Here is a 26058-nt window from a genome sequence, read left to right on the forward strand (position 1 = left end):
TTTCCAATTAGCCATTCAGTGTTCCACTGAAATAAGCAAGATTTTAGATTTTAAAAATTCTAAAATTTCACACAGGAGAAAAACAAACAAACAAGGAAGGACCCAGACAGAAAATACAGGAACCTGAACAAACAAAATCCTATAAATATTCAGTGTAGGTAGTATCCTGCATCCACGGAACAAAAGCAAGATGCTATGAAAAGAAACAGAAAAGAGGACAAGCTTTTAGAGACTATACTTTGAGAGCCAATATAAAAATTTCTAAGAAATGTTAGTAAAAAAGCTGAGACAATGCTCTTAGAAGGTAAAGGCAAAATAAATAAACTACAGAGAAGAAATTTAGCTCAGATTTTCTCAACTTTATCGTCACCCACCTAAGGAGCCTTTTAAAGACTTTTCCCCTAATGGCTTCCCAACTCTATGAAATTTAATAACTATATATATCCTGTATATCTTTTTTTGGGGGGAAGAGTAAACATTTTGAAACTTTAATACCAGTATAACATTGCTCTGACATTCAACTACATGGTCTGTAACTTAACAAAATATTGGTCTGAAAGGAATAGAGAACACCCTGGTCCTTCAAAGACAGTTTCAGAAGCTCTGTTTTCAAAGACAAGGGATAGTATTCACAAAGTATGAAACTACAAAAGGTGACAAATATTAAATGAAACTATTTTTACAAATACACACATTATCTACAAATAAAAGTAGAAATATGTTAATAAAAAAAGATTATGTAAATAATTATACCATATATCATTTTATGTACATTTGTACTTTGATACATAAAAAGTAAGACTTTTTCATCTCCCCCTAAACCAATTTTCACCCCTTTTGGAGGCAATAATAGCCTTGTCAAGAATGTATCATTCATCTCAATGGTGAAAAACTGAAAGCATTCCCCCTATCAAGAATAAGACAAGGGTGCCCACTTTCCCCACTATTATTCAACATAGTTCTGGAAGTCCTAGCTACAGCAGTCAGAGAAGAAAAAGAAATAAAATGAATCCAGAGCAGAAAGGAAGAAGTAAAGTTCTCAGTCTGCAGATGACATGATAGTGTACATAGAAAACCCTAAAGACAGTATCAGAAAATTACTAGAGCTAATCAGTGAATTTAGCAAGGTTGCAGGATACAAAATCAACACACAGAAATCACCTGCATTTCTATATACTAACAATGAAATATCAGAAAGAAGAACTAAGGAATCCCATTCACTGCTGCAACAAAAAGAATTAAATATCTAGGAATAAACTTACCTAAGGAGACAAAAGAACTGTGCACAGAAAATTATAAGACACTAATGAAAGACTTCAAAGATGACAAACAGATGGAGAGATATTCCATGTTCCTGTGTAGGAAGAATCAATGTTGTGAAAATGACTATACTACCAAACACAATCTACAGATTCAATGCACTCTTTATCAAATTACCAATGGCATTTTTCACAGAACTAGAACAAAAAATTTCACAATTCATATGGAAACACAAGACCCTGAAGAGCCAAAGCAGTCTTGAGAAAGAAGAGTAGAACTGGAGGAATCAACCTTCCTGACTTCAGGGTATACTACAAAGCTACCGTTATCAAGACAGTATGGTACTGGCCCAAAAACAGAAACACAGACCAACAGAACAAGATAGAAAGCCCAGAAATAAACCCATCAACCTACGGGTACCTTATATTTGACAAAGAGGCAAGAATATACAACGGGGCAAAGATAGCCTCTTCAATAAATGGTGCTGAGAAAACTGCACAGCTACATATAAAAGAATGAAATTAAAACACTTCCTAACACCATACACAAAGATAAACTCAAAATGGATTAAAGACCTAAATTTAAGACTAGAAACTGTAAAACTCTTACAGGAAAACATAGGCAGAGCACTTGGTGACATAAAGCAAGATCCTCTATGACCCACCCATCTCCTAGAGTAATGGAAATAAAAACGAAAGTAAACAAGTGGGACCTGATTAAACTTAAAAGCTTTTGGACAGCAAAGGAAACTATAGGCAAGGTGAAAAGACAACCCTCAGAATGGGAGAAAATAACAGCAAATGAAGCAACGGACAAAGGAGTTATTTCCAAAATATACAAGCAGCTCATACAACTCACTACCAGAAAAACAAATAACCAATCAGAAAGTGGGAAAAAGACCTAAACAGAAATTTCTCCAAAGAAGACATACAGATGGCTAACAAACACATGAAAAGATGCTCAATATTGCTCATTATTAGAGAAATGCAAATCAAAACGACAAGAAGATATCACCTCACACCAGTCAGAATGGCCCTCATCAAAAAGTCTACAAACAATAAATGCTGGAGAGAGTGTGGAGAGAAGGGAACACTCTTGCACTGTTGGTGGGGATTAAACTGTACAGCCACTATGGAAGATGGTACGGAGATTCCTTAAAGAACTAGGAATAAAACCACCAATGACCCAGTATTCCCACTCCGAGGCATATACCCTGAGGAGACCAAAACTGAAAGACACATGTATCCCATTTTTCATTGCAGCACTATTTTCAATAGCTAGAACATGGAAGCAACCTAGATGTCCATCAACAGATGAATGGATAAAGGAGTTGTGGTGCATATACACAATGGAGTATCACTCAGCCATAAAAAGGAACACCTTCAGGTCAGTTCTAATGAGATGGATGAAGCTAGAACCTATTATACGGAGTGAAGTAAGTCAGAAAAAGAAAGATAAAATATTGTATTCTAACGCATATATATGGAATCTAGAAAAATGGTACTGAAGAATTTACTTATAGGGTGGCGGTGGAGAAACAGACATAGAGAATAGATTCATGGACATGGGGAGAGGGGAGGAGAGGGTGAGATGTATGCAAAGAGAAATATGGAAACTTACATTATCATATGTGGGGTGGATGGCCAACAGGAATTTGCTGTATGGCTAAGAAACAAACAGGGGCTCTGTGTCAACCTGGAGGCGTGGGATATGGGGGAAGGTGGTGGGGGGATGTTCAGGGGGGAGGGGATATATGTGTGCCTATGGCTGATTCAGGTTGAGGTTTGACAGAAAACAAGAAAATTCTGTAAAGCAATTATCCTTCAATTAAAAAAAGAATGTATCATTTAATTTCCAACTTAAAGAAAGGTGTTCCCACAGATAGAGAAAATGTGATCTCAAATTATTTTAGTGGTATTTAGTATTTCGCTTAGTTTTTACTAAAATCCACTGCCATCTAAAGAAGCAAATACAAGAAGCACCACCAAGGAGGCTTCAAAAGTGACTGTGTCTGGTGAGTAGGATTAAGGGGTGAGGGGTGTGTAGGGGCAAGAAGAAATGCTGTTTCATGCTGTAATCTTTTAGCACTAGTTGCCTTTAATTATGTGATTAAATTACTTCCCGAAGAAGTGTGATAAAGGCTATGATGAAAGCTCCCAAAGAGCACACGAGAAGGTCACGTGATAGTCCAGGCAAAGTTTATGCCACAAAGTGGCACCAAACTCAACCCTGAAGGGAGGGAGCAAGACTATGAAGGCCCTGGTGGATGAAGCTAGGGACTTAAGACTTAGTTTAGACTCACCCTCCAGCCAAGGGGAAACTACTGAAGAGTTTTAAACACAGGGCAATAGAGGTAAATTACTCTGAGTACATCATGGAAAAATGAATGAAAGTAATGCTAGGCTAGAAACAGGGAGACATGGGGGTTTGCAGCAGTCTTTCAAGAAGGAAATGACAGCCTGAATTAAAAGGGTAGTCATGGGAATGGAAACAAGTGAATCAACTAGAAACGGCAGTGGGAATGCAAACAGAGTCGATCATCTAGAACTGAAAAGAACTGGTAATCTGTTGGGTGTTGGAGAGGTATAGACAAGGAAACTGTCAAGACTTACATTGGGTACTTTTCACTGAAAACGGGCTAAAGGGTAAGGAGGTGTAGGTGAGGGAATATACAGCTTTCCCTTCTAAGCAAGACGACATTTTTGCAATCTCAAACACAACTCATTAATTTATAGGAATCAATGGTGAGAAATTCCCAATGCTCAATCTGAATCAGGGAAAGCACCATTCTATTCCTGAATAGTTGTGTTTACCAAATAGTGCAAAATGAAGCAAAGCTTCCAAAGCCTACTAATAAACAGAATACTTACTTTATGTTATAATTTCCATAAGACATAAGAAGAAAACAAAATGTGGAATGACTCTTAAGAGTTATTCAGAATTTCTACCTTCTTAAACTCTTTTAGCCAGAAACAAAAGTACAATATTTTATGGCTTAAGACCTAAATGGGCTTCCCTTGAGGCTAGCTGGTAAAGAATCCGCCGGCAATGCGGGAGATGTGGGTTCAATCCCTGGGTTGGGAAGATCCCCTAGAGAAGGGAAAGGCTACCCACTCCAGTATTCTGGCCTGGAGAATTTCAGGGACTATACAGTCCATGGGGTGGCAAAGAGTCAGACATAACTAAGCAACTTTCACAAGACCTAAATAGCTAGTATCAATAGTAAACTTCCTTGTATCTTTCTATTAACAAAGCTTATTTTCCCCCTTCAAAGAGTCTGCTTGGATAAATTTGATCAATAAAACCATCTGGTTGAGTGTAAAATCTAAAAACAACTATAAAACGAAAATAAAACTTTTATTAAGGATCAACAGAAGAAATTTTTCCAGATAACTGGATCTCTGAAGAAGCACAGAAAAGAAATATACATGTCCTAACAGTCCTTACAGCCAGGATTTTAAACACCATAATTATCCTGTGAAAGATACAGGAAAAGAGCAGTGAAGATACTGAGGTGAAAGAGCAGTACGGGAAAAGAGAGAGAGGGAAAAAAAAAGAAAAAAGTTATATCCTAAAGAAACTGGTTTAGGAAGGAACCAGAGGAGAAGGAAATGGCAACCCACTCCAGTGTTCTTGCCTGGAGAATCCCAGGGACGGCGGAGCCTGGGGGGCTACCGTCTATGGGGTCGCACAGAGTCGGGTAAGACTGAAGCGACTTAGCAGCAGCAGCAAGCAGCAGAGGGAAGCAAGAATGTCAGAATAAGGAGACAAAGAATTTTTGTCTACAATAAATTGCTTTCTCCCATATATAAAGAATTTAGTTACCTAATGATGTATTTCTTAAAGTCCATGTTTTAAATACTGTTTATATAAACCACTTTTTCCCCTTCATGAGTACTCATAGTCTAGGTTTCTTCAACAGCCACAAAATATTTAGCATCCTGAAATAACTACAGAAAACTAGCAAACTATTAAAAAATCATTTTATCAAACCATCTTTTTACCTAGTATAGAAGTTCTGCCACTTGTTGGTGATTCTACCTCTTGTATGGCACTAAGTTCATGTTGATTCAAGTCCAATCCACCTCTTATTTTTGCTACAGGTGGTTTTGAGGATTTCCTACCCAGTTCTTTGGCCTGATGCACACCTATCAAGTCAAAAGACAAAGTTGGGCACAATACAGATCCGTTAACACAATGAACTTCTTCAACTAGCAAGTGCAGGAGGTGAAAGCAAAGAATCAACATCAGGATAATGAGTGCAACAGAATGCAATTATTAGTATCTTACCACTTTGTTTGGCATTACTACCTTCTGAAAGGAGCTGATGATCATCACAGTTGCTCCTGTCTGCAGGACCAATGTTTTCTTGATAGTGGAGATGAGGAAGCCATTCTTTGAGCTTCTGGGTTTCAAAATCATTTTCAACTGTGGGCTTACTTTCCTGAAAAAGAGGATAGATGAGGGTGGGGATGACACAGGATGAAGGATCATGTGAAGTTACTAGATTTGTATCTCCTTTCTTCAATTAGTACCTCAAGCAAACAAACAGCTCCAACCACATTATTACAAATTTATCTATAAATTAAAAAAATGAGAAGTACATCTAATATTGAAAGGGTAGTAATTCCACTGAAAAGAACAACCAGTCACAGCCTTGAACCTCAAGAACAGCCTCCACTGCACCTTTTGAGATTAGATTTGAGTATCCCCAGACCTCACATTCTCATGAATTCAAACTTCTCCTGAGCATCAAAGGATCTATAGAATTCTGTTCAGGCTAACTCATAAATTTAGGAAACAGTCTTTTAAAAGACAATAGACACATTCATATATAGGGGGATCTACTGTCTCCCATATAGAGAAACTATAAATAGAAACCAGAGTCCTCTCAACAATTCAGTCACAAGCAGCAGGTCCAAATGTTCATCAGCCTAAAATCACACCACTTTTATACCAGGTGTTAGTATTGTCAATTAAAGAAAAAGACAGTACACATTTTGATTCTATACAAATGTCAACAAAGTGCTATAGAGAAAGCACAAAGTCTGCTATTTGCCTAAGAGAAATTCTGCTAACTAGTTATTTTACAATTTAATCTTGTGGTAAGCTCAAAACTCTTTATAACAAAACTTCAAAACACATCCTACACTTTTAATGATGTTTGCATTTGGTTGTATCAAACTACTGGCTGAAATTAGTTGGGTTTCAAATAACTATTAACCTCATAAACACCATACTAGGCAGATGAATTTTTATGTTTTAATTCCCATGTTATTTAAGGTAGAAAATTGAAGCCCAGTTAAGTTCAAACCACTTATTCTCAATAACTAAGAACTTATTTCAGCCTAGGAGTAAAACAAGTATTTAGTTTGGCTGAGTTACCTGAGTCATCGGGTTACTGGTGATGTTTAATTCTTAGATATTCAAGTTTAATACATACCTGGCTGTCTTTGAAGAAATCCTTCAGAGTCTCCCAATGTTTCTGTGTCTGCTGCTGCAAGGCTGTCTGTGTCTGTACAGGCAATACCTCTTGGGCTTTCTGACTAAAATGCAGAGCTTCTTTTTGTAGCTCCAACTGCTTCTGAAGGCCCCAGTTATCTCGCTGAGCAAAGATGGGTTGTGAAAAACTCAAAATTCTATCTTGAGGTCTTGGGCACACAGAAGCACTAGAGGGAGCTGCACATTCAATCTTGTCTGAATACAATTCACAAATGTTTTGAGATTTTACCTCAGCAAAAGGTAGTGGAATAAACGAATGTTCTCTTTCCTTGGATAGAAGCAAAGAGGGAACAGGCTGCCCAGAAGCATCACCTTCTATCAGTTTTGTCTGACTGCCTCTAAGCAGTTCTTCCTGGGCCTTTTCACTAAAACGCAGCACTTCACCGTGCAAGCCCAACTGTGTGGACACATGGTCTTGCTGAGGCAGAACAGCCTGGGATAAATGCAAAGGCCTCTCCTGAGGTCTTAGAATCTCAGGATGACTTGAGGAACCAGCAAGGTCACTTCTGGCTGGAAAACACTTTGGCATTCCTTCAGAGTCAGCAACAGGCAGTGCTACATGGGATAAGGATGAAGAGGCGCTGGTCTGCTCAGCTGAGACCCCTTTTTCCAATTTATTTAGTGTTTGCAAAAGGAATTCTTCTTGGGCTTCCCTTTGTATATCTAACTGCCGTTGACAGGCCTTTAAATCACCATGGTGAGGTTGGAGAAAATGCTCAGGTGACTTTCCCTCAAGTGTATATTGTCTGGGCAAAACCAACTCTCTTTGGATTTTCTCACTACATGGAAGAGGGTTTGTCTGGGCATACAAATGTTCTTGTTGAAATGTGACTGGATAATCTCGTTGAGGCAAAACAGACTGTGGTAAACCTAAAAGTCTATCAGGCAACCTTGGTATCTCAGAATGACCCGAGGAGACTATATTATCACTCTTAGTTGAACAAGATTCTTGGATTCTACCAGCTTCACTAGGAGGTAATGGAGCAAAAGGAGGCTGTATGACTTGGAGTAGGAAGGAGGAAGTGCCAACCTGCTCAGGAGACACTCTCCCCTTCCACTCACCCTGTTTGTGCAAAAGAAATTCTTGCTGAGCTTCCTGTTTAGACTGAATGATGGCTTCCCTCTGTGTAGCTAACTGTTCTTGGAGTGACTTCAGGTTATCTTGCTGAGGCTGGATAAGCTGTGATAACTTCCAAAGTCTATCCTGCAATGCTGGGATCTGAAAACGGCTTGAAGAAGTTCTACTCTTACTCTCTGCTGAAAGAGGTTCCCAAGATTCAGCAGAAGGCAACGAAGTGAGAGGGAGCTGCCCTAACCGGGATGTGAACGAGGGGCAAGTCTGTTCAGAAGATATATTCCCTTGGGATCTCTGGCTGAACTGAAGGGCCTCCTCTTCTCTGTCTAACTGTTCTTGCTGTCCTTCCAAATTACCTTGCAGAGGTTGTGTATGTCTTGAAAATCCCAGAAGTCTTTCCTGAGATCTTGGGATCTTCCATTGGCTCAAGGGAACAGTACTGTCACTCCTGAATGACATGTATTCCTGGCATCTTTCAGATTCAGCTCCCTGAGACAAAGAGGTGCCAGTCTGTTCAAAAAGGAAAATTTTTTCTAATTCACTTTGTTTGTGTACAAATTCCTGAGTTTCTTGTTTATCACCAAATATTACCCTCTGAAGGTGTGACTGATTGTGGAGTGCTGTTAAATTTTCCTGCTGTGGCAGACTATACTGCGGAAAACTAAGAGATGCATCCTGAAATGCTGGCATTACCAAATTACTTGAGGGAATAACACTATCCCTCTCAGAGAAATAAAAGTTCTGAATTCCCCTAGGCTCAGTTTTAGCTGAAACTTGTGAAGCAAGTGAATGTTGAGTGACCACTGGCAGGAATGAAGAACTCATCTGCACAGACTTAGCATCTTCCAAATCCCTTTGTTTACATGAAAGTAATTCCACTTGGGCTTCATGCCTGGCCTGGAGAGCATCCCTCTGTGTAATTAGCTGCTCTTGGAGCAACTTCAAACAATCATGCAAAGGTTGGAACTGTTGTGGGAAACCTAAAGACCCATCCTGAGATGCAGGCATTTCAGTCTGGATTGAGGGACGCTCCTTCTCAGTCTTAGATGAATACTGGTCCTGGATTTTTCCAGACTGAGGACCAGCAGAAGGCAGTGAAGTAAATGTATGCTGAGCTACTTGAGGTGGGAGAGAAGAGGACCCAGTCTGTTCAGCCCATACTCTCCCATCCAACTCATTCTGTTTATGCACACATAATACTTCCTGGGCTTCCCGCCTAGCCTGAAGGCTGTCCCTCTGCGCTTTTAACTGTTCTTGGAAAAATTTAAAATTAAGCCTATCCTGAAGCTGTGGGACCCCAGGATGGCCTGAGGAAACTCCAGTCTCTTTCTTGGTTGGAGAAGATTCCTGGATTCTCCTTGACTCAGCTTGGGCTGAAGGCAGTGAAGCAAATGAATTCAGAGGTATTAATGGAAGGAATATAGAAAGGCCAGTTTGCCCTTCTAACTCTTTCTGTTTACACAAAAGCAATTGTTCCTGAGCTTCCTGTCTTGTCCGAAGAACTTCCTTCTGTAGGTCTAACTGTTTTTGGAGAGCCTTCAAATTACTTTGCTGGGCTATGATATTTTCTGAGAATGGCAAAGACTTATCCTGCATTTGGCCAGCTACAGAATGGCTTACAGAAACTATACCTTTGCTCACAGTTGAAAAGGGTTGCTGGATTTCTCCAGACTCGACTTTAGTAGGCAGAGAACTGAAAGAATGCTCAGCTACCAATGGTAGGAATGAAGATGGTTCAATTAACTTAGAAGATACACTTTCATTGTTCTCTGAGAACACTTGCTGGGAGTCTAAACTTTGAAAAGCTGTTGCCCCAGATGTTTCAGCTCTTTCTCTAGCATCCTGTACTGTCAGTGGCTTATCATGTGATAAAGCCCTTGAAAGCATTTGAGAATCTGTAGCAACCAATTTGTAGTCTCTCTGTTGTACTTCAGTCTGTGAGAGCTGCTTTTGGTGTTCTTGCGATTCCAAAGCTTGCTTGGCTAAAACATCTGAAGTGACTAATACTTCAGTTGTTTCTACCTGTCTTTGTGGAAAGCAATTTTGGCTTGAAACCTGAGAATGTTGCTCTAATTTGGAGATCTGCACAGGTTGTTTGTTAGGACTCAGCTTGGGTCTCTGACCTTGATCCTCATGTTCTGATGGAACACTGGGTCTTTCAGATTTTGGTGGTGGCACTGATGTAACAGAACCAGGTATCACTGGTATAGCTGACATGGACGGGTACTTTCCTCTTAACATTGTCTGATATTCGAGTAATCGTTTCCTGGCTGTTTCAACAGACTGCTTGTGAAACCTACCCAAAACAAACAAAAGTTACTCCTTTTTGATGAAAACAAAAACAACCTACATTCTCAAGTATTTATACATTACATTCAATCTAGGGGTGGCCATAATCGAGAAATCCACATGTCATAGTTCTAAAGGGAATCGTGGTAAGATCTTCATATACACCAAATAATACACCCTGAAAATGTAGCCATACAATATCACATAAAAACTGTACCCTAATTAATACCTGTTTTGCTGTAATAGCTGTTGTTGATAAATACGAATCATCTGTCTGTGCCTATCTTCATCAGAACGTATGGTGTATGATGCTGGAGCAGTGCTGACCTAGTAAAAGACAAAGCTACTAATAAAAAGGCAAACACAGAAACAAGTACTAGAGTATTTTACATAAACTGAAGTTCTATAATTATAAACTTCCATATAGTTCCATATAGCCTTTTTTTTTTTTTTTTTAAATAAAAAAGACTGGCACGTCCATTGTTGAGAAATGAAGTAATCTGTCACTCTTGCTAAGTGTCAAGGAAGTTCAAAAGCTCAACACACACACTGCATACAAGTCATGGTCATCGTATCAGCACTGTCTAGAAACTGAAAGATGAAAGTCATCAGGTTTGTATAAACTTACTTATATGTATATACATATATATATATCAATCAGGTTTGTATAAACATATACATATATAATTTAAAAAAAGATAAACAAATTAGAAAGGCGTTTTGCTTTTCTGAACACTAAGATTGACTGTTCTTATCCTCCAACAATCTACATAGGGATGAGATTTCCTGCATCCTACCCCAGTCTGTTGAGTTGTTTTTCTTTTTTCTTCTTCCAGCTGAGCTCTGAAGCAATCAGTTTCTAATCTTAACTTCTGTTGCTCAATCTGTTCAAGCAATTCCAACTGCTTTTGCTTCTGTTCTTCTATTTCCATTATCTAAGTAACAAAAATACTACTGATCTATTAACAACAAACTCATACCAAAGTTTACATGCATTACACTGAAAAGTAGTAGGTCTCATCCCCAAAAGTACCAATTCTCCAAGAAGAAAGTGGTGATATTTTATCTGTTACTGCCACTGCCAGAGGGAGGAAGGGAGCGAGACAGAGAAAGGGGAAAGGAGAGGGGAGAGAATTTAAAAATAAACATATTAACTATTTCTATTTCCTGGGAGCACAGGGAAACCTTGATCACCACTGAAGCACCACCTCCAGAGAAGTAGCAAATTCTGTTAACATCTTTAGCTCTTGTCTTGTTCTTGGTAAGGATAATGCCTAAGAAATTAAATATCAAGACCTCCACAACACTTTGATTTCTTAGACATACTTGTAAAAGGGTACAGTTATCTAGAAGCTAAGTAACAGTACACTGAGCAACATTTGGTCTTTACTGTCAGGCATGAAACAGATGGGAAGACAATGGCAGAGGATGATAAACTCTAAAATTATACCAACACACACACACAAATCCAAGAAATAAAAACATCTATGTTAAAGTAACTACGATTCATGAGGACAAGGACTAGTCTAACTGGTTGCCTGCTAAATCCAACAACTTCTAGTCCTTGAAACATACATAAGAAACAACAAATAAACAGAAAAGGGAATCTATGTGAAGCTTTATTAGGTGGCACACTTCTGCTAGAAATCATCTAATTTTCAAAATTTAAAATGTCTCAACCTGATACTGCCTATTCTTCATCAAGCAAGAGTGACTATAGCTGAGTTCCTATCTTTACCTTTCTTCAATATAGTAGTCACTAGCTACATGTGACGATTAAAACTTAGAGCAATACAAAACAAAATTTTAAATTCAGTTTTTCAGTTGCACTACTCATATTCAACAGCCCACATAGCTAACAATTACCATACTTGACAAAGATATAGAATATTTCCATTACTGTGGAAGAATCTATTAGAAAATACTGCTTTACAACACAGATTAGAAACCATTTATCTGAGAAAAAACAATGGCTCATAAGATTATCAACCCTCAGATGCATTTTTATAAAAGCTATGACTATAAACTGATTGGCATAGTAACAATTAGCCTCTATCAAGTTAATTTGCAGTAAGAAAAATTCTTCATTAAAGTAGAAGGGCCCAATATTATATTTACAGAAGCTGAATTAAAATTTTTTCTTTGAAAAACAGCCTTTCAAAAAAACTGTTGTGATCACAAAGCCCAAATGTTTAATATCATGACAGGGACTCAGTTATTCAACAAATATTTATTGAGTACTTACTATATATAAGGCATTGTACAAGAAACTATGTAGGGTAAACTGACTTTTAAAAAAGACAATCTCTGCCTTTATCAAATGAATGTGTAAGATAGAAGAAATGATATCAAAAGTAGCCAGATTTTAAGACAAATCTCACTGGTCAAACAAAACTATAGTACCCAGGGGAAGAAAGAAACTTAAAAATAAAAATTTCAAATTACCTGTTTCTGCCTCGCTGCCATTCTAACTCTGACTGCTTCTTCCTGAGGATGAAGTAGAACTGAACTTGGAGCTACAGCTATGATAGGCTGAGTGGTCTTCATTTCTAAGAGAATTCCCAAAGCAAAAATTAGTTTCACTAATTTAGAACGTAACACAACTGTAATGTCCTTTGTTCATTTATTACATGTAATTTTATTAGGAAAAAGATGTGATGAATTAAGTTCATTTAAGAATGTAAACAAAGAAATACCTTGTTCCTTTTCAGAGCCTGTACTAAATGAAAGTGGTTTATCTTCACTTGTAAGTGGTCCAGAGTCAATTGTTAGCATGTCACTTTCAACAACTGTAACAGATATATTATTATTAACACATTATCACTGTCAAAATTAAGTCTGAACAATGTAACAAAAATCTACATTCAGATTATCACTGGTCCACCTGAATGTCTTATTTAGTTAAGATCCAGCCACCTTCCAGATGATCACATATTTTATCTGATAAACTCAAGTCAAACACAAAAAGAAAATAAAGAAGATACAAGAAGATGTAAGACTAAAATTGTAAACAAAACAGGAAAAGATGAAAGACAACTGACTTAAAAGACAGGCTTACAACAGTTTCAAACACAATGGGAAAGCATAAAAAGAATAGAGGAAGTAAGGTACCGAAGTATAAAAAGAAAACAGCTGAAGAAACTTAACTGTATCTTCAACATACTTAGATATTAGGATTTTTATTATCTATGAAACCAGAGCAGAAAGTTAAGTTAGAGCAGCATACGCTGATCATATCAGGGTAGCCAGAAACTGCGCGGAGTATCGCCCACACAATCATGCAGCACGTACGTATGCGCTGCATGCACGTGTACCTGCTCAGGAAGGAAAGGCCTCCAAGTGGGTTTTATGTGGCAGGTGGGAGTGGAACGTTACATCATCATCTTAGAAAAAAATTATAAAATTAGAAACAGTGCTAAGTACTATATAAGAAAAAAAAAAGAGGGGTTATACAAGAGAGTATTTCAGACAAATCTGAATTAGACTAGGAGCTCAGATGAGATCTCCCTTAGGAAATGGCACTTGAGTGGGCATTCGAAAGGTAAGGAAGAATCAACCAGGTAAAGAGTGTGGGATGGACAAGAGACCTTTCCAGACAGGCCAGCAGACATTAAGGGCCTGTGAGGATTAAAAACAAAAACAAAAACAAAAACACTTGGTTCAGATAAGCGGAAGAATGCAGTCAAATGAGGCTAGAGAAAGATTACTACCCAGGTCCTTTCCCAAAATTACTTGGTTATGGATTAAAGATGAAAGTGTCGCCTTGTATTAAATGCCAATGCCATATTCTCTCTCCTCCTTCTCACTCCTTTTTACTGCTTGCCCCTTCTCTAGACATCTTCTAAATGCCTGAGTCCCTTGGATGTCTTATAAGCCCTTTTCTCATTGAATTCTTTCCACTAAGAGTTATTCCATGCCCATGTGCTTGAATATCATATGTCTGACTTCCAAACTTCTCTCTCTTTGTTTTAAGCAGGTCAATTAAGTTAATAAATACGAACTGAGCACCTTTTATGTACAAGGCACTTCTTTAAGCACTTCTTTAAGAAGGCTGGCAGCAAAACATTTCCACATAAATCCAATTACTTTGTTTAAAAAAAAAAATCTAGAAGATAAAACTCAAAGACAAAAAGCAAATCAAAGAAGAGTTACATCGTGATTCTTGTTTGCTAGTATGTAATTCAAGGAAATACTACTGGTTTGATTTTAGTAACTTCTGGGAATATATTTAAATAGCCTATTTATCTACCAAAACTTTAAAAAAAAAAAATAACAAGAAACCAAATCTCTAGTGGGAAAGTAAAATAAACACACAACACTGTACATTCAAAACTGTTCATGTGTTCATATCCTTTGATTCAAGAATTATTTTCCTTTGTTCCTATGGAAATAATAAAAAATGTAGGCAAATACTTTGCTAAAATGATGCTCATTACAGCACAAAATAAGTAATAAGAAACATTAGAAACAGCCTGTACATCTCAACATAAGGAACAGGCTAGTTCTGGTTCATCAATGTCTTTGGAAACATATCTATGAATAATTCACTACACTGAAAGTGCTCTGGAAGGGGATTCAGTAAGGTTTCTAACACTCACTGCCTGTAAGTGGCAGCATTATGGGCTTGGAAACATTTTTCTTCCTTTTGACCTCTGTTCTTTGATTTTTCAGAAATGAGCTTATCTTTGAACAACTTGGAAAGGGTTTATATACTATAATATGAGACTGGAGAAAACTACCTTGTTCCTGCCCAGAGGATAATGTTCTGTCTTCACTCACAGTTGGTCCTGATTCAACTGTCAGGGCTTTACTTTCAGCTTCACTGACAGTTGTAATCATTTCACTTTCCTCTTCAGACATGGATTTAATTGTCCAGAGAGATTTCTGGCTCCGGATCTTATTTAATAATTTTTTAAAAAGAATTTTTGAAGGAATCTGGTGGGTCTTCACTGCTGAGGGAACTAAAAGAAAAGGAAATAAAATTTATTCAGCACCTATTACAAATAAGGTAAATTAGTCTATCTTTACACTTAGTTACCACAACTACCACTGGTTAAAACAAAAGTACAACTGTATTTTCCTCAGTATTTACAATTAAACACAATTTTGTAACCAGGTATAATTTTTTTCAACTTAAATTTAAATAAGGACACCAAAATTCAATTACAGCTGACCCATGAACATGCATTTGAATTGCATGTGCATGCATGCTAGGTCACTGCAGTCATGTCTGACTCTTTGCAACCTTATGGACTGCAGCCCACCAGGCTCCTCTGTCCATGGGATTCTCCAGGCAAGAATAGTGGAGTGGGATACCATGTTCTAGGGGATCTTCCCAACCCAGGGATCGAACCCACATCTGTTTTGTCTCCTGCACTAACAGGTAGATTTTTAACCACTAGCACCACCTGGGATCCACTTATTTGCAGATTATTTTCAAGTAAATATGTTATCACAGGACTACATGATCCAGGGTTGGTTGAATCTGCAGATATACTGGATACTGAGGCCCAAGTTACATCAGAGTTTGGACTATATGGAGGGTTCGCACCCCTAACCCCTTGTTCGTGGGTCAACTGTATTTTTCAATGATCGGCATGCAGCAAGCTTAAAAATGTATCAGGAAGATTTCAAAATATGTGCTATAAGGTTTGCAAGAAAATAAAAGGTTCTGCAGAGGCCAGAAATGAAGTTTAAAGGGGAATTCATGGCAATTGAGCCCTGAACCCATTTTTCTGAAGTTTATGCCAAATCGTAGTAACCTTATACTTTGTTCGGACAGCAGTGTGAACACAGGAAACAGGGATAATGCCTAAAGCCCTACCCCAAGGAGTCTTAGAGGAGATCCACATAAAATGGAAACCCCCAAGGACTACCTATCCACAGTGTATGGTGAAGATGAAAAGAAAGTCTGAGTGGTTTTGAACTAAGGCAATACTCATAGGAATGGGGAGAAAAGAAGTTAAAAGGAAGAAGACTTGGTCTCTAAGGAGATGTGTAGTAAGAGACAGCTTTGTCTTTTTAGAGGTATTGATGCCTCTCATAGCTCTGGCCTGGATTACTGCAGATTGCGGTATCATCATTAACATGAGGAAGACAGAAAGACAAGGCAAGAGAAGATGAAAAACGTACTGTTAGACACTGTCAAGTGAAAAAATTAGGAAGGTGGAGACAAGAGAAGAAGTTTAGAAGAAACCTAAGTTTGTGCTGTTCATCATTATACATGAAGTGCCTAGAAGCACAGTAGAAGCAAAGTCTAAAACACAAAAACAAAAAATGCTGACCTTTCAAATGAATTGAGTTTATCAAATAACCTAAGTAACCTAAAAATCTTCAGACTACATATATATATAATACATTCCTCCTATGTATATGAAAAGGATCTTTAGTGATGAAAATCTGAAGTTTCCTCCCCTCATCATTCCCATTAGTATTAGGCACTGTTTATAGTTAAATTAGACCAGCCTTTCCTAACTGCTGGCAAATGATTAACATTTTTTCCTATAAAATACAGCAATATTCAGGTCAGAAGTTTTTACCGTCTGCTTCACTAGAATGTACTGTTTCAGCTTCTGTCATTGGAATGTTTTCAGTCTCCTCTAAACTTTCGTGTTCCATTGAGAGGTCCAGTTCTTCATCTTGGATCTGATCAATCACAGCAGGCAGAGGCTCTGGTTCAAGGTGCAAAATCAGGTTTCCTTTCACCTCTCAATAAAGAAATACACAGACATGTTTCCATTACAAAATGACTAAAAAGAACTTGCACATAAAATTTTAAAGATCATCACAGTTTCAAGTCTAAAATATGAGCACCTCTTTCAAATGAGAACTCCTTTCAAAACAAAAACTGCTTCATCAAGATAAATGTATTTTTCCACAAAAACATTTAATAAGTAACATTTTAATGATATTGAATAACATTTCAAAGTAAACTTTGAAAGTTTACTGAAAATATCTTACTTCTGTCTGCATTGTACATGTCTTCAAAGCCAAATTCTAGCTCTCTCTGCCAATCTTCTTTCATTTCACTGCGTTTGTATGGAAGTTCCACTAGTTGTGGTGGCATCTGTGCTACCATCAGTCTCCTGCGTGCCAGGTCCTCTTGCTGGAGCTGCTGGAGTTCTTTCATTAGTTTCTCTTGATTCTTCCAAGAATAAAGAAAATAATTAACAACTGAGTCAGTCACACACTCTGGATAGTAACATTAATAGTGAGGAAATCATGAAGGAAATTAAAAGTGGAGAAATCATGAAGGCAGGGGCTATAGTTCCATCCCCTCCTTTACCATTTGATCAAATGCCACAAGACACTACGAGTTGGCCCTCCATAGCCACAGCTCTTTCAAATCCGCAGATTCAACCAACTATGGACCATGCAGCACCACAGTATTTACCATCGAAAAAATATGCAGGTGTAAGCTGACCCACACACTTCAAGGGTCAACTCTATTATGCTGGTAACTAATATGAGAAGATGGTTTTGGTTAGGCCACAAAGCTTCAAACGTCTGTCAGGTCTCCTTCCTGGGGACGGTCACAAAGCTACACTCTAATTAAGGTGTCACTGCTCCTGTAATGTAGTTTGTTTCAGTTCTCCATGCTGCCAGCAGCAGACACCATTCTCAAGTGAGCACCAAGAGTCAGGGACATTGTGGCTTAACAAATATTTCCTGTTACTCCACACTATGCATGTGATTAAACAGCTAAGTAGTGAAGAAGGGAGGAAAACCCTGGGAAGACTGACTGTGGAGTCCACTTTCTTAACCACTAAACACTACTAATTTATGCAAGAATGTGCTCAGTTTATACTACTTTTCATGTTTTTTTGCCTGTAGATTAAAACTTGGATGAAATTCATCTTTTAGCTTTTATAAACTAGGGGTAAGTTATGATTATCATGATAATCATAACTTGACTGTAGTCTCTCTCCATGGAACTTCCCAGGCAGGATTACTGGAGTGGGCAGCCATTCTCTTCTCCAGATCTTCCTGACTCAGGGATCCAACCCAGTCTTTGGCACTGCAGACAGATTCTTTACTGTCTGAGCCAACAGGGAAGTCCCAGTGATAAAAACTAAAAATTTAAGGGAGGAAGTCATAATTCAGTTCAAATTATACAAACTTCAAGGCATCTAATTCTGTGGCATCCAATTACCATAGAAGTGCATAAAAACTCATTCTTCAGATGAATGTTTAAAAATCCAAATGTATTAGTCAAATTCAGAAAAGAAAATCAGACTTCTAAGAAGAGGACTCATTTCTATGCTGTTTCAAGAATAAACACCGAACAATAAGCATGACAGATGCAGTGCTGTAACTACAAAGCCAGCTTTCACCACACATATTTCACAGCTCTGCAACAAAGTTCAGTGCTTCTTGACAGCAAGGATTGTGACTATTTCTGAATCAATATTCTGCAAAGTCAACAAGTCCTTTGCTTGGTAAATATTTAATGAATCGAATCTGAAAATCCACAGAGCACAAATGTAATTCAAATAACTAAACTAGAAAAGTGATTAATTTCTTCTTGGGCTATTTTTAAACTGATTAATACATTAAACTTTTAATATAATCATTAGTACAAATTTCAGAAGAAAAATGAGAACAGTTTCACCCAACCTGAATTTGAAACGAGGAGGTAAAAGCAAATCAGAAAACTTGCAATAACATGAATCAGAGATAGTATTTTCCCATTCTCCACGACTCTGTCCTTTGAGACTGTTTACCATCAGTTAAGTCCTACAGTGCCATCGGTAAGGCCATCAGCCATGGGCATAGCCAGAACTGAACGCTTACTTGAGCCAAATGGATCCTTTTCATTGCTTGGAATCCCCGGGCATGTGCCTTCTCACTCTGCTCCATCTTCTCTTGCGCTGCCTGCTTCTGTAGTTCTTCCAATCTTTTAGCTTCTTCTTCAGCAGCCAAATGAGGATCTGGCTAGCAGTCAATCAATAACATTTTAGACAAATAAAGTATGAAACAAAGTGGTAACTAAAAAGCAAAACAACCCTAAAATCATGTTTTTCTATTTATATCAAATGATAACCAGCTATATATTTTTTCAAGTTATATTTTTAAATGCCCACAATTATCAACAGCATGTGTGTATGAAAAAAAGTCAAATTGTTAGTGTAAACAGTTTTACAACTTGTTCATTTTAAAGGAAAGTACACCATACTCATCCAAATAATTCCTCCATCATATTTTTATTAAGAAATTCTATTAAAACAACAGTGTTGAAAGGTAAAGAAATAATAGTTAAGAAACCACAAACATCAAAGGTCATGAAAGCCATTAGCACTAAGATTTGCCTTTGGTTTTCAGCCAAAATTTGCTGCTTGGCTTGCACCTCGGGAAGGCCAAATAATCAAAACACCTTCTTTAACATAATTTCTGGCTTCCTAGAACTTGTGCAAATCAATGATCATGTGGTTGTACAGTGAGCCATTATTTCATTAACATAGCAATAGTAAACGTATGCATGTGTGTTGGGGGGGATGGTGTAATAGGATTTCCTATTATACCTAAACATTCACTTTCAAATACAGGTAAGCATTTCAAATATAACTTTAAGTCAAAATCTTAAATATTTTACATGGTGATAATCTATCAGTTAATGAAATAATAACCACAAAAGCTATTAACCGCATATTTAAAATTATTTATAACTCTCAAGTAGTGAGATAAATAGGTAAAGAAATAGCTAATGAATTGAGAGTAAGGACTTCCCTGGCAGTCCACTGGTTAAGACTCTGCCCTCCCACTGCAGGGGATGTGGTTGGATCCCTGGTTAGCAAATTAAGATCCTGCAAGCTGCTCAATGCAGCCAAAAAATAAGAAAGAAAGAAAGAGTGTAATGGCCAAATAAGTGTATGAAAAATATTATATTCCCTTTGAGCTAATAAATATTTATGTAAATCCTTATTAACAAAGGTCAGATTAAATCAAAGTTATAACCTCTATAAAATTATTCAGTGTATTAACATGTAAAATATTAAAATGAATTCTAGGAGCAACATTTCATTTAGGCCATGAAGTTTTTAAGAAAAAAAGTTATTTGAGAATTCTTCACATCATGTGAGGGTGAATTAAAAGCCAGAAGAAAAGTTATGACCAACCTAGATAGCATATTGAAAAGCAGAGACATTACTTTGCCAACAAAGGACTGTCTAGTCAAGGCTATGGTTTTTCCAGTGGTCATGTATGGATGCGAGAGTTGGACTGTGAAGAAAGCTATGTGCCGAAGAATTGATGCTTTTGAACTGTGGTGTTGGAGAAGACTCTTGAGAGTCCCTTGGACTGCAGGGAGATCCAACCAGTCCATTCTAAAGGAGATCAGTCCTGGGTTTTCTTTGGAAGGAATGATGCTAAAGCTGAACCTCCAGTACTTTGGCCACCTCATGCAAAGAGTTGACTCACTGGAAAAGACTCTGATGCTGGGAGGGATTGGGGGCAGGAGGAAAAGGGGACGACAGAGGATGAGATGGCTGGATGGCATCACCGACTCGATGGACGTGTGTTTGAGTGAACTCCGGGAGACGGTGATGGACACAGAGGCCTGGCATGCTGCGATTCATGGGGTCACAGAGTCAGACACAACTGAGCGACTGAACTGAACTGATGTCAACTGTGATAAACCAAAATTTGAAGAGAAGGAAAAACTTCAAAACACACAACATGTATAATAAACAGACTGAGTCCAGATATAATAAGATATATAAAGAGTATCAATAAAGGGTCAGAGAAACATTAGACATGCCAAACAAGTTTTAATCTGACTGCTGCTGCAGCTGTTCAATTGCTAAGCCGTGTCCAACTCTTTTGGACTATAGCCTGCTAGCCTCCTCTGTGGAATTTTCCAGGCAAAAATACTGGAGTGGGTTGTCATTTCTTTCTTCAAGGGATCTTCCCGACCTAGGATCAAACTCACATCTCCTGCTCTGGCAGATGGGTTCTTTACCATGTAATCTGACCACTCAATGTCAAAACAAGATTTTACAAGTCACTATCTTCTTTAAGAAGACAATCCGCTAAAACTTTGTGTCAATGCAATTAAAAATTTAAACAAGTACTGGTTGAAATAATTGCAAGATTCTATTTTTACCAGCTGAACTCAAAAGATATATGTGAAATATGCAAAAGTGTAAATCCAAAGCAAAAATACTTTTTAGAAAACATGTTTATGAAAACCCCTTTCCCATGAATTGTAATCTGCAATGCACAAAACAGTAAGTGATTAAATATGCTACTTCTGCATCTTCTACCCAAGACCTATATAGGTGGAAATCTTTTCTGCTTGTCTGTTGACATTTCTGGATCTTACAGCAAACAATACAGCGGATCTGATTAGAAAAATATTTCTAGGATGAAAAATCCATTTCAACAAGTACTGCGTACAGTCATTGACAAAGGAATAAATCAGATGAGAACATCCTTAGTATAAAACAACTTTTTAATACTAATATAAAGGATGAAGAGCAGGAGTAATTTAGGAATTTGAAGCGTATGAAGTTTTGTTTGTGTGTACAGAACGTAAATGTAGCACAAAATTTAGAGAATAACTGGCTCTAAATAGGAATATAGCAGGTCAATGTCATCATTCTGTCAAAGACAAACTTTATAATATACAAGAGACTCTATCAAGTAGAACTGCTTTATGAAGATATTCAAACAAAACATGACAGCAACTTTCACATGCTAAGAGACTGACTGAACAAAATGAAAGTGCTTATTTGGAGAAAGCAGCTGAAGGAGTAACTGAAATACATGCCAAGAATGCAAGTAGTTTTTATATGATACCTCCTATAAAGATCCCATCATTCTGCTCAAAGAAAGATTCTAAATTATTGCACATGTGAAATAAGCTTAGATGCAGATGAAAATACAGAGATTTGTTATCTGGGTAATCAAGCACATTACTGCACTATCACATTTTAAACCCAAGGTTTATGAACAGATTTTTCCTAAGTGATGGTGTAAGGAAGAAAATATCAGAATGCTTTAGTTTGCGGGACAGTTTTTATAAAACTGCATTATAACTACTAATCTAATCTTCAAGTCCAGAAATTGAAGGGAAGGTAGGTCTTTTAGTTACTGTCAAAGAGAAAGGTTTAAAAATTTATTGTGACACCATCAGTGATACCCTATATGACAGCTAAAAACAGAAATGTCTTTCATCAATCTTAGTATAAAATATGTTTAATACCAATATAAGGTATTGAAGTTATAATAGTATTTACAATTTTAAACAAGCTTCAAGATTTATTCCTTTCTTAGAAGTTAACTTTATGATGGTAATACTCATCTTGTGTCTTGATCAAATATTAACACTTGCTATTACAGAATTTGTTGCATTGTAACTTCCACATGAATGCTACACTGTGAAATAGTATATATATATCTAGTAGATAAATATATCTAACATGAAAAAGGCGAAAATTCACTGTTACAAAGAAACAGCAATTATAACAAGGAGTAACAATTGTTTGTCACTCTTAACACAGACAATTAACTTTTAAGCCATATCATTTCCTACAGACAAGGGTATGATGTGCGTGGGTGCTAGGTCACTTAAGCTGCGTCTGACCCTTTGCGACCCTAAGAACTATACCCCGCCAGGCTTCTCTGTCCATGGGATTCTCCAGGCCAGAATACTGGAGTGGGTAGCCATTCCCTTCTCCAGCGGATCTTCTCCACCCAGGGATCAAACCAGGGTCTCCTGCATTACAGGTGGATTCTTTACCACTAAGCCACCAGGGAAGCCCATGGGTATGGTAAGATGGCCATTTTCATATGTTGCAGTCACTTTTTAAAAGGAAATTTAAAGATCTATATCAAGTATCTGTGATAGAATGTTATACACTGTGGAACCTATAATTTATCTTTTAGACATTTATTTTAAACATATAATCAGAGCTGTAGACAAAATGTACACAACGTGGCTTTATTGGTGGTCCTATGGTTAAGAATCTACCTTGCAATGCAGGGGACACCGGTCTGACCCCTGGTCCAGGAAGATCCCACATGCTGTGAGGCAACTAAGCCCATGCACCACAACTACTAAAGTGCACGGGGCCACACAGCCCGCACTCCATAACCAGAGGCCACCATCATGAGAAGCCCGAAGACTGCAACCTGAGGAGAGCCCCCATTCTTCACAACTAGAGAAAGCCAACGGGCAATACTGAAGACCCAGTGCAGCCGGAAATAAACAAATTTTTTTTTTTAAGCTATAAAAAAATCTACAAGATGATTATGTTTGCATTATTTACAAAGCAAAAAAAAAAAAAAACCCTCCACAATAAAATGGTTAAATAAACTCTATAATGAAATATTTAGCTATTAAAAATCATATTTCAAAAAGCATGTGTATATGTTTATACACAAATAATGAAAATGTATTAATTAAAAATACTATAATGAATCCATTAATGTATTAACCGATTATGTTTTCATGATGAAAACTTAAGTGTTTTACATGTAGCTAGTTTCAAATTTCTACAGTATGTATTATTTTTATGTCAAAAAACTTTTGTGGTTAAGAAAATTAAATATATCCATTTAAGTAGCCAATTCCTTTCATTCATATTATATCAACATTCCATTCACATTCAACATGACATTGTAATTTAAAGCATATTTAAAAGATTTTTTAATCACTATTACCCTAAGACAGTTGGTAGAGCTGTTCAAATTTTGATATCTGAGAACAATATATGTAGAACAATATATAACTCAATTCAATGGACAGAGAAATAATAAAGCGAGAGTCATGAAAAGTCAATCACCTGCTTTGTGTCCACCTCTCTATTTACAAAAGTACAAAGATGATGGTAGGTAGAACTGTTCGTCTTCACATTCGTTTTCTTTACTTCAACATTCTGAAAAAGGAAACAGAAAATAGATTGTTAAAGTTGAAAGTGTTCATTTTCATTTGAAGCAGGATCCAATGAAGAAAGTAATTTTGTATTTTAATCAGTTAGTCTTTATTTTTTTTCTTCATGAGAGCATGCACTGTATTTCCACTAATCCGGAATCTAGGCTTAAAAGTCAGATTATATTTCAGCAAGAATAATGAACAGGTGATGCTCTATAGCTTACTGCATGACATCAGGAGGCACATAATGGCAAGGTGTGCCTCTATCACTGATTTTAGGTTTGCTCATTTGGTCATGATGTTTCATAATCACTGATAAGAGAAAGTTCTCTTTTGTCTAAAGGAAGTAGGCCAATGAATAAATGCAGAAGGATGACAGATACTTGTGATGCTAAGTATCATCTCCCAGATTACTTGGAAATTGAAGAGAGAAAAATTTACCAATATGATTGAGATCTCTTGTAACCACATAACCAAATCAGACAAATACAGAATACAAGAAACTAGTCTATTCAAAAATTCTGAAATAAAAAGTTGGCCAGGGTTGGGGAGAGAATGTTTTACTTTGAAGAGACAAAGCAAAGAGAAGCAAGAGGTAAACCTTGACTGGATCCTGGTTACTTTTCTTAGTGTGATATTGTGGCCACATAGGAGAATGTCCTGGATGACCCTGGTGGTATGGAGGGTAAAAATCTGCCTGTTAATGCAGGAGATACATTCAATTCCTGGTCTGGGAAGATTTCATATGCCACGGAGCAACTAAGCTTGAGTACCACCACTACTGAGGCTGTGCTCTAGAGCCTGGAGCCGTGATTACTGATCCATGAGCAGCAGCTACTGAAGCCCATGCACCTAGAGCCGGTGCTCCACAAGAGAAGTCACCACGATGACAAGCCCGCGCACTGCAACAGAGACCCAGCATGACGAAAAATAAATAAGTGTAAAAACAGAAACAAACCTAGAGCTTCGTTAGAAAAAAGAGAATGTCTTTACGCTTAGCAGAGGTACGTTGAAGTATATGGGGTGAAATGTAACCTATAAACCTACATTCAAATGTATACATTTATATATTCAAATGTATACACAACCATTTGAAATCTACACATAATGCAAAATGAAATCTACACACAAGCTATTTCTTATACTCTTCTCTGTATTTAATAATTTTTCATAATAAAAATGCTAGGGAAAAAAGTACCACCACAGTTTAACATATAATTCATATTTGCCAAATCACTTACAGACAATGTTTTGGTCAGTTTAAAATTTTGACCTTGTTAGGGCTTACCAGATGGCTCAAATGGTAAAGAATCTGCCTGCAATGCAAAGGACCTGCGTTTGATTCCTGGGTTGGGAAGATCCCTGGAGAAGAGAATGGCTACCCACTCCAGTATTCTTGCCTGGGGAATTCCATGTACTGTACAGTCCATGGGGTCAGAAAGAGTTGGACAAGACTGAGCCAGTTTCACGTTCAGCTTGTGAGAAACATTATGAATTATGACAAAAGTAATAATAATAATTAAAAAATGGGTAATATACTGCCTGGCTTTTAACAAGGTACCAGGGGAGTGGCTGAAATCTGACTTCTCTGTTTGGATCTTACTGGATCAAATGTCACATGGCAGATGTCTAACATAAAAGTAGGAAGGCTGACAAAACCAGAGGCTTAAGATGAGACTATCTGGTACTGAGGCTGATCACACATACATAAAATACTCTTGTCTATACAACAAAATAATATATCCTGTATTTGTATTTTTAAAATTTCTGTGTAACTTTTTTGATAAATACACCTATATAATTTTGATAATGATCCAAATGAGCTATTTTAATAACCACAACAAGATAATCTGAGCAGGAGAAGCAATACCTTTCAAAATTAATTTCTGCTTAATAAGTCAAATGTTGTTTGTTTTTTTTAAAGCTTCAAATCACAAAATCACACATTTTACTTTCACAAAGAAACAGACTTTTCTCACCATTTCACATAATCTTATGTGAAGTTATTATCTGGACCTAATTTCTGGGTCTATAAAATGGTCACTATTTACAATAGCCA

General features: G+C 37.3%; 1 protein-coding gene across 1 annotated transcript in view; it reads right to left on the reverse strand.

Moving 5' to 3' along the window:
• Positions 1–26058, reverse strand: part of CEP295 (centrosomal protein 295) — a 48499-nt gene that overhangs the window by 14405 nt on the left and 8036 nt on the right. Inside the window, exons 6-17 of the mRNA XM_052661654.1 lie at positions 23911–24003; positions 18920–19060; positions 17087–17270; positions 16666–16833; positions 14866–15087; positions 12823–12915; positions 12572–12675; positions 10924–11061; positions 10356–10453; positions 6704–10133; positions 5572–5704; positions 5265–5408 (exon numbers count right to left, since the gene is read on the reverse strand). Coding sequence (XP_052517614.1) covers positions 5265–5408; positions 5572–5704; positions 6704–10133; positions 10356–10453; positions 10924–11061; positions 12572–12675; positions 12823–12915; positions 14866–15087; positions 16666–16833; positions 17087–17270; positions 18920–19060; positions 23911–24003 — 4948 coding nt within the window. The remainder of the gene's footprint in view (positions 1–5264; positions 5409–5571; positions 5705–6703; positions 10134–10355; positions 10454–10923; positions 11062–12571; positions 12676–12822; positions 12916–14865; positions 15088–16665; positions 16834–17086; positions 17271–18919; positions 19061–23910; positions 24004–26058) is intronic.

This window comes from Budorcas taxicolor, chromosome 25 (assembly GCF_023091745.1).
Source record: "Budorcas taxicolor isolate Tak-1 chromosome 25, Takin1.1, whole genome shotgun sequence".
NCBI lineage: Eukaryota > Metazoa > Chordata > Mammalia > Artiodactyla > Bovidae > Budorcas > Budorcas taxicolor.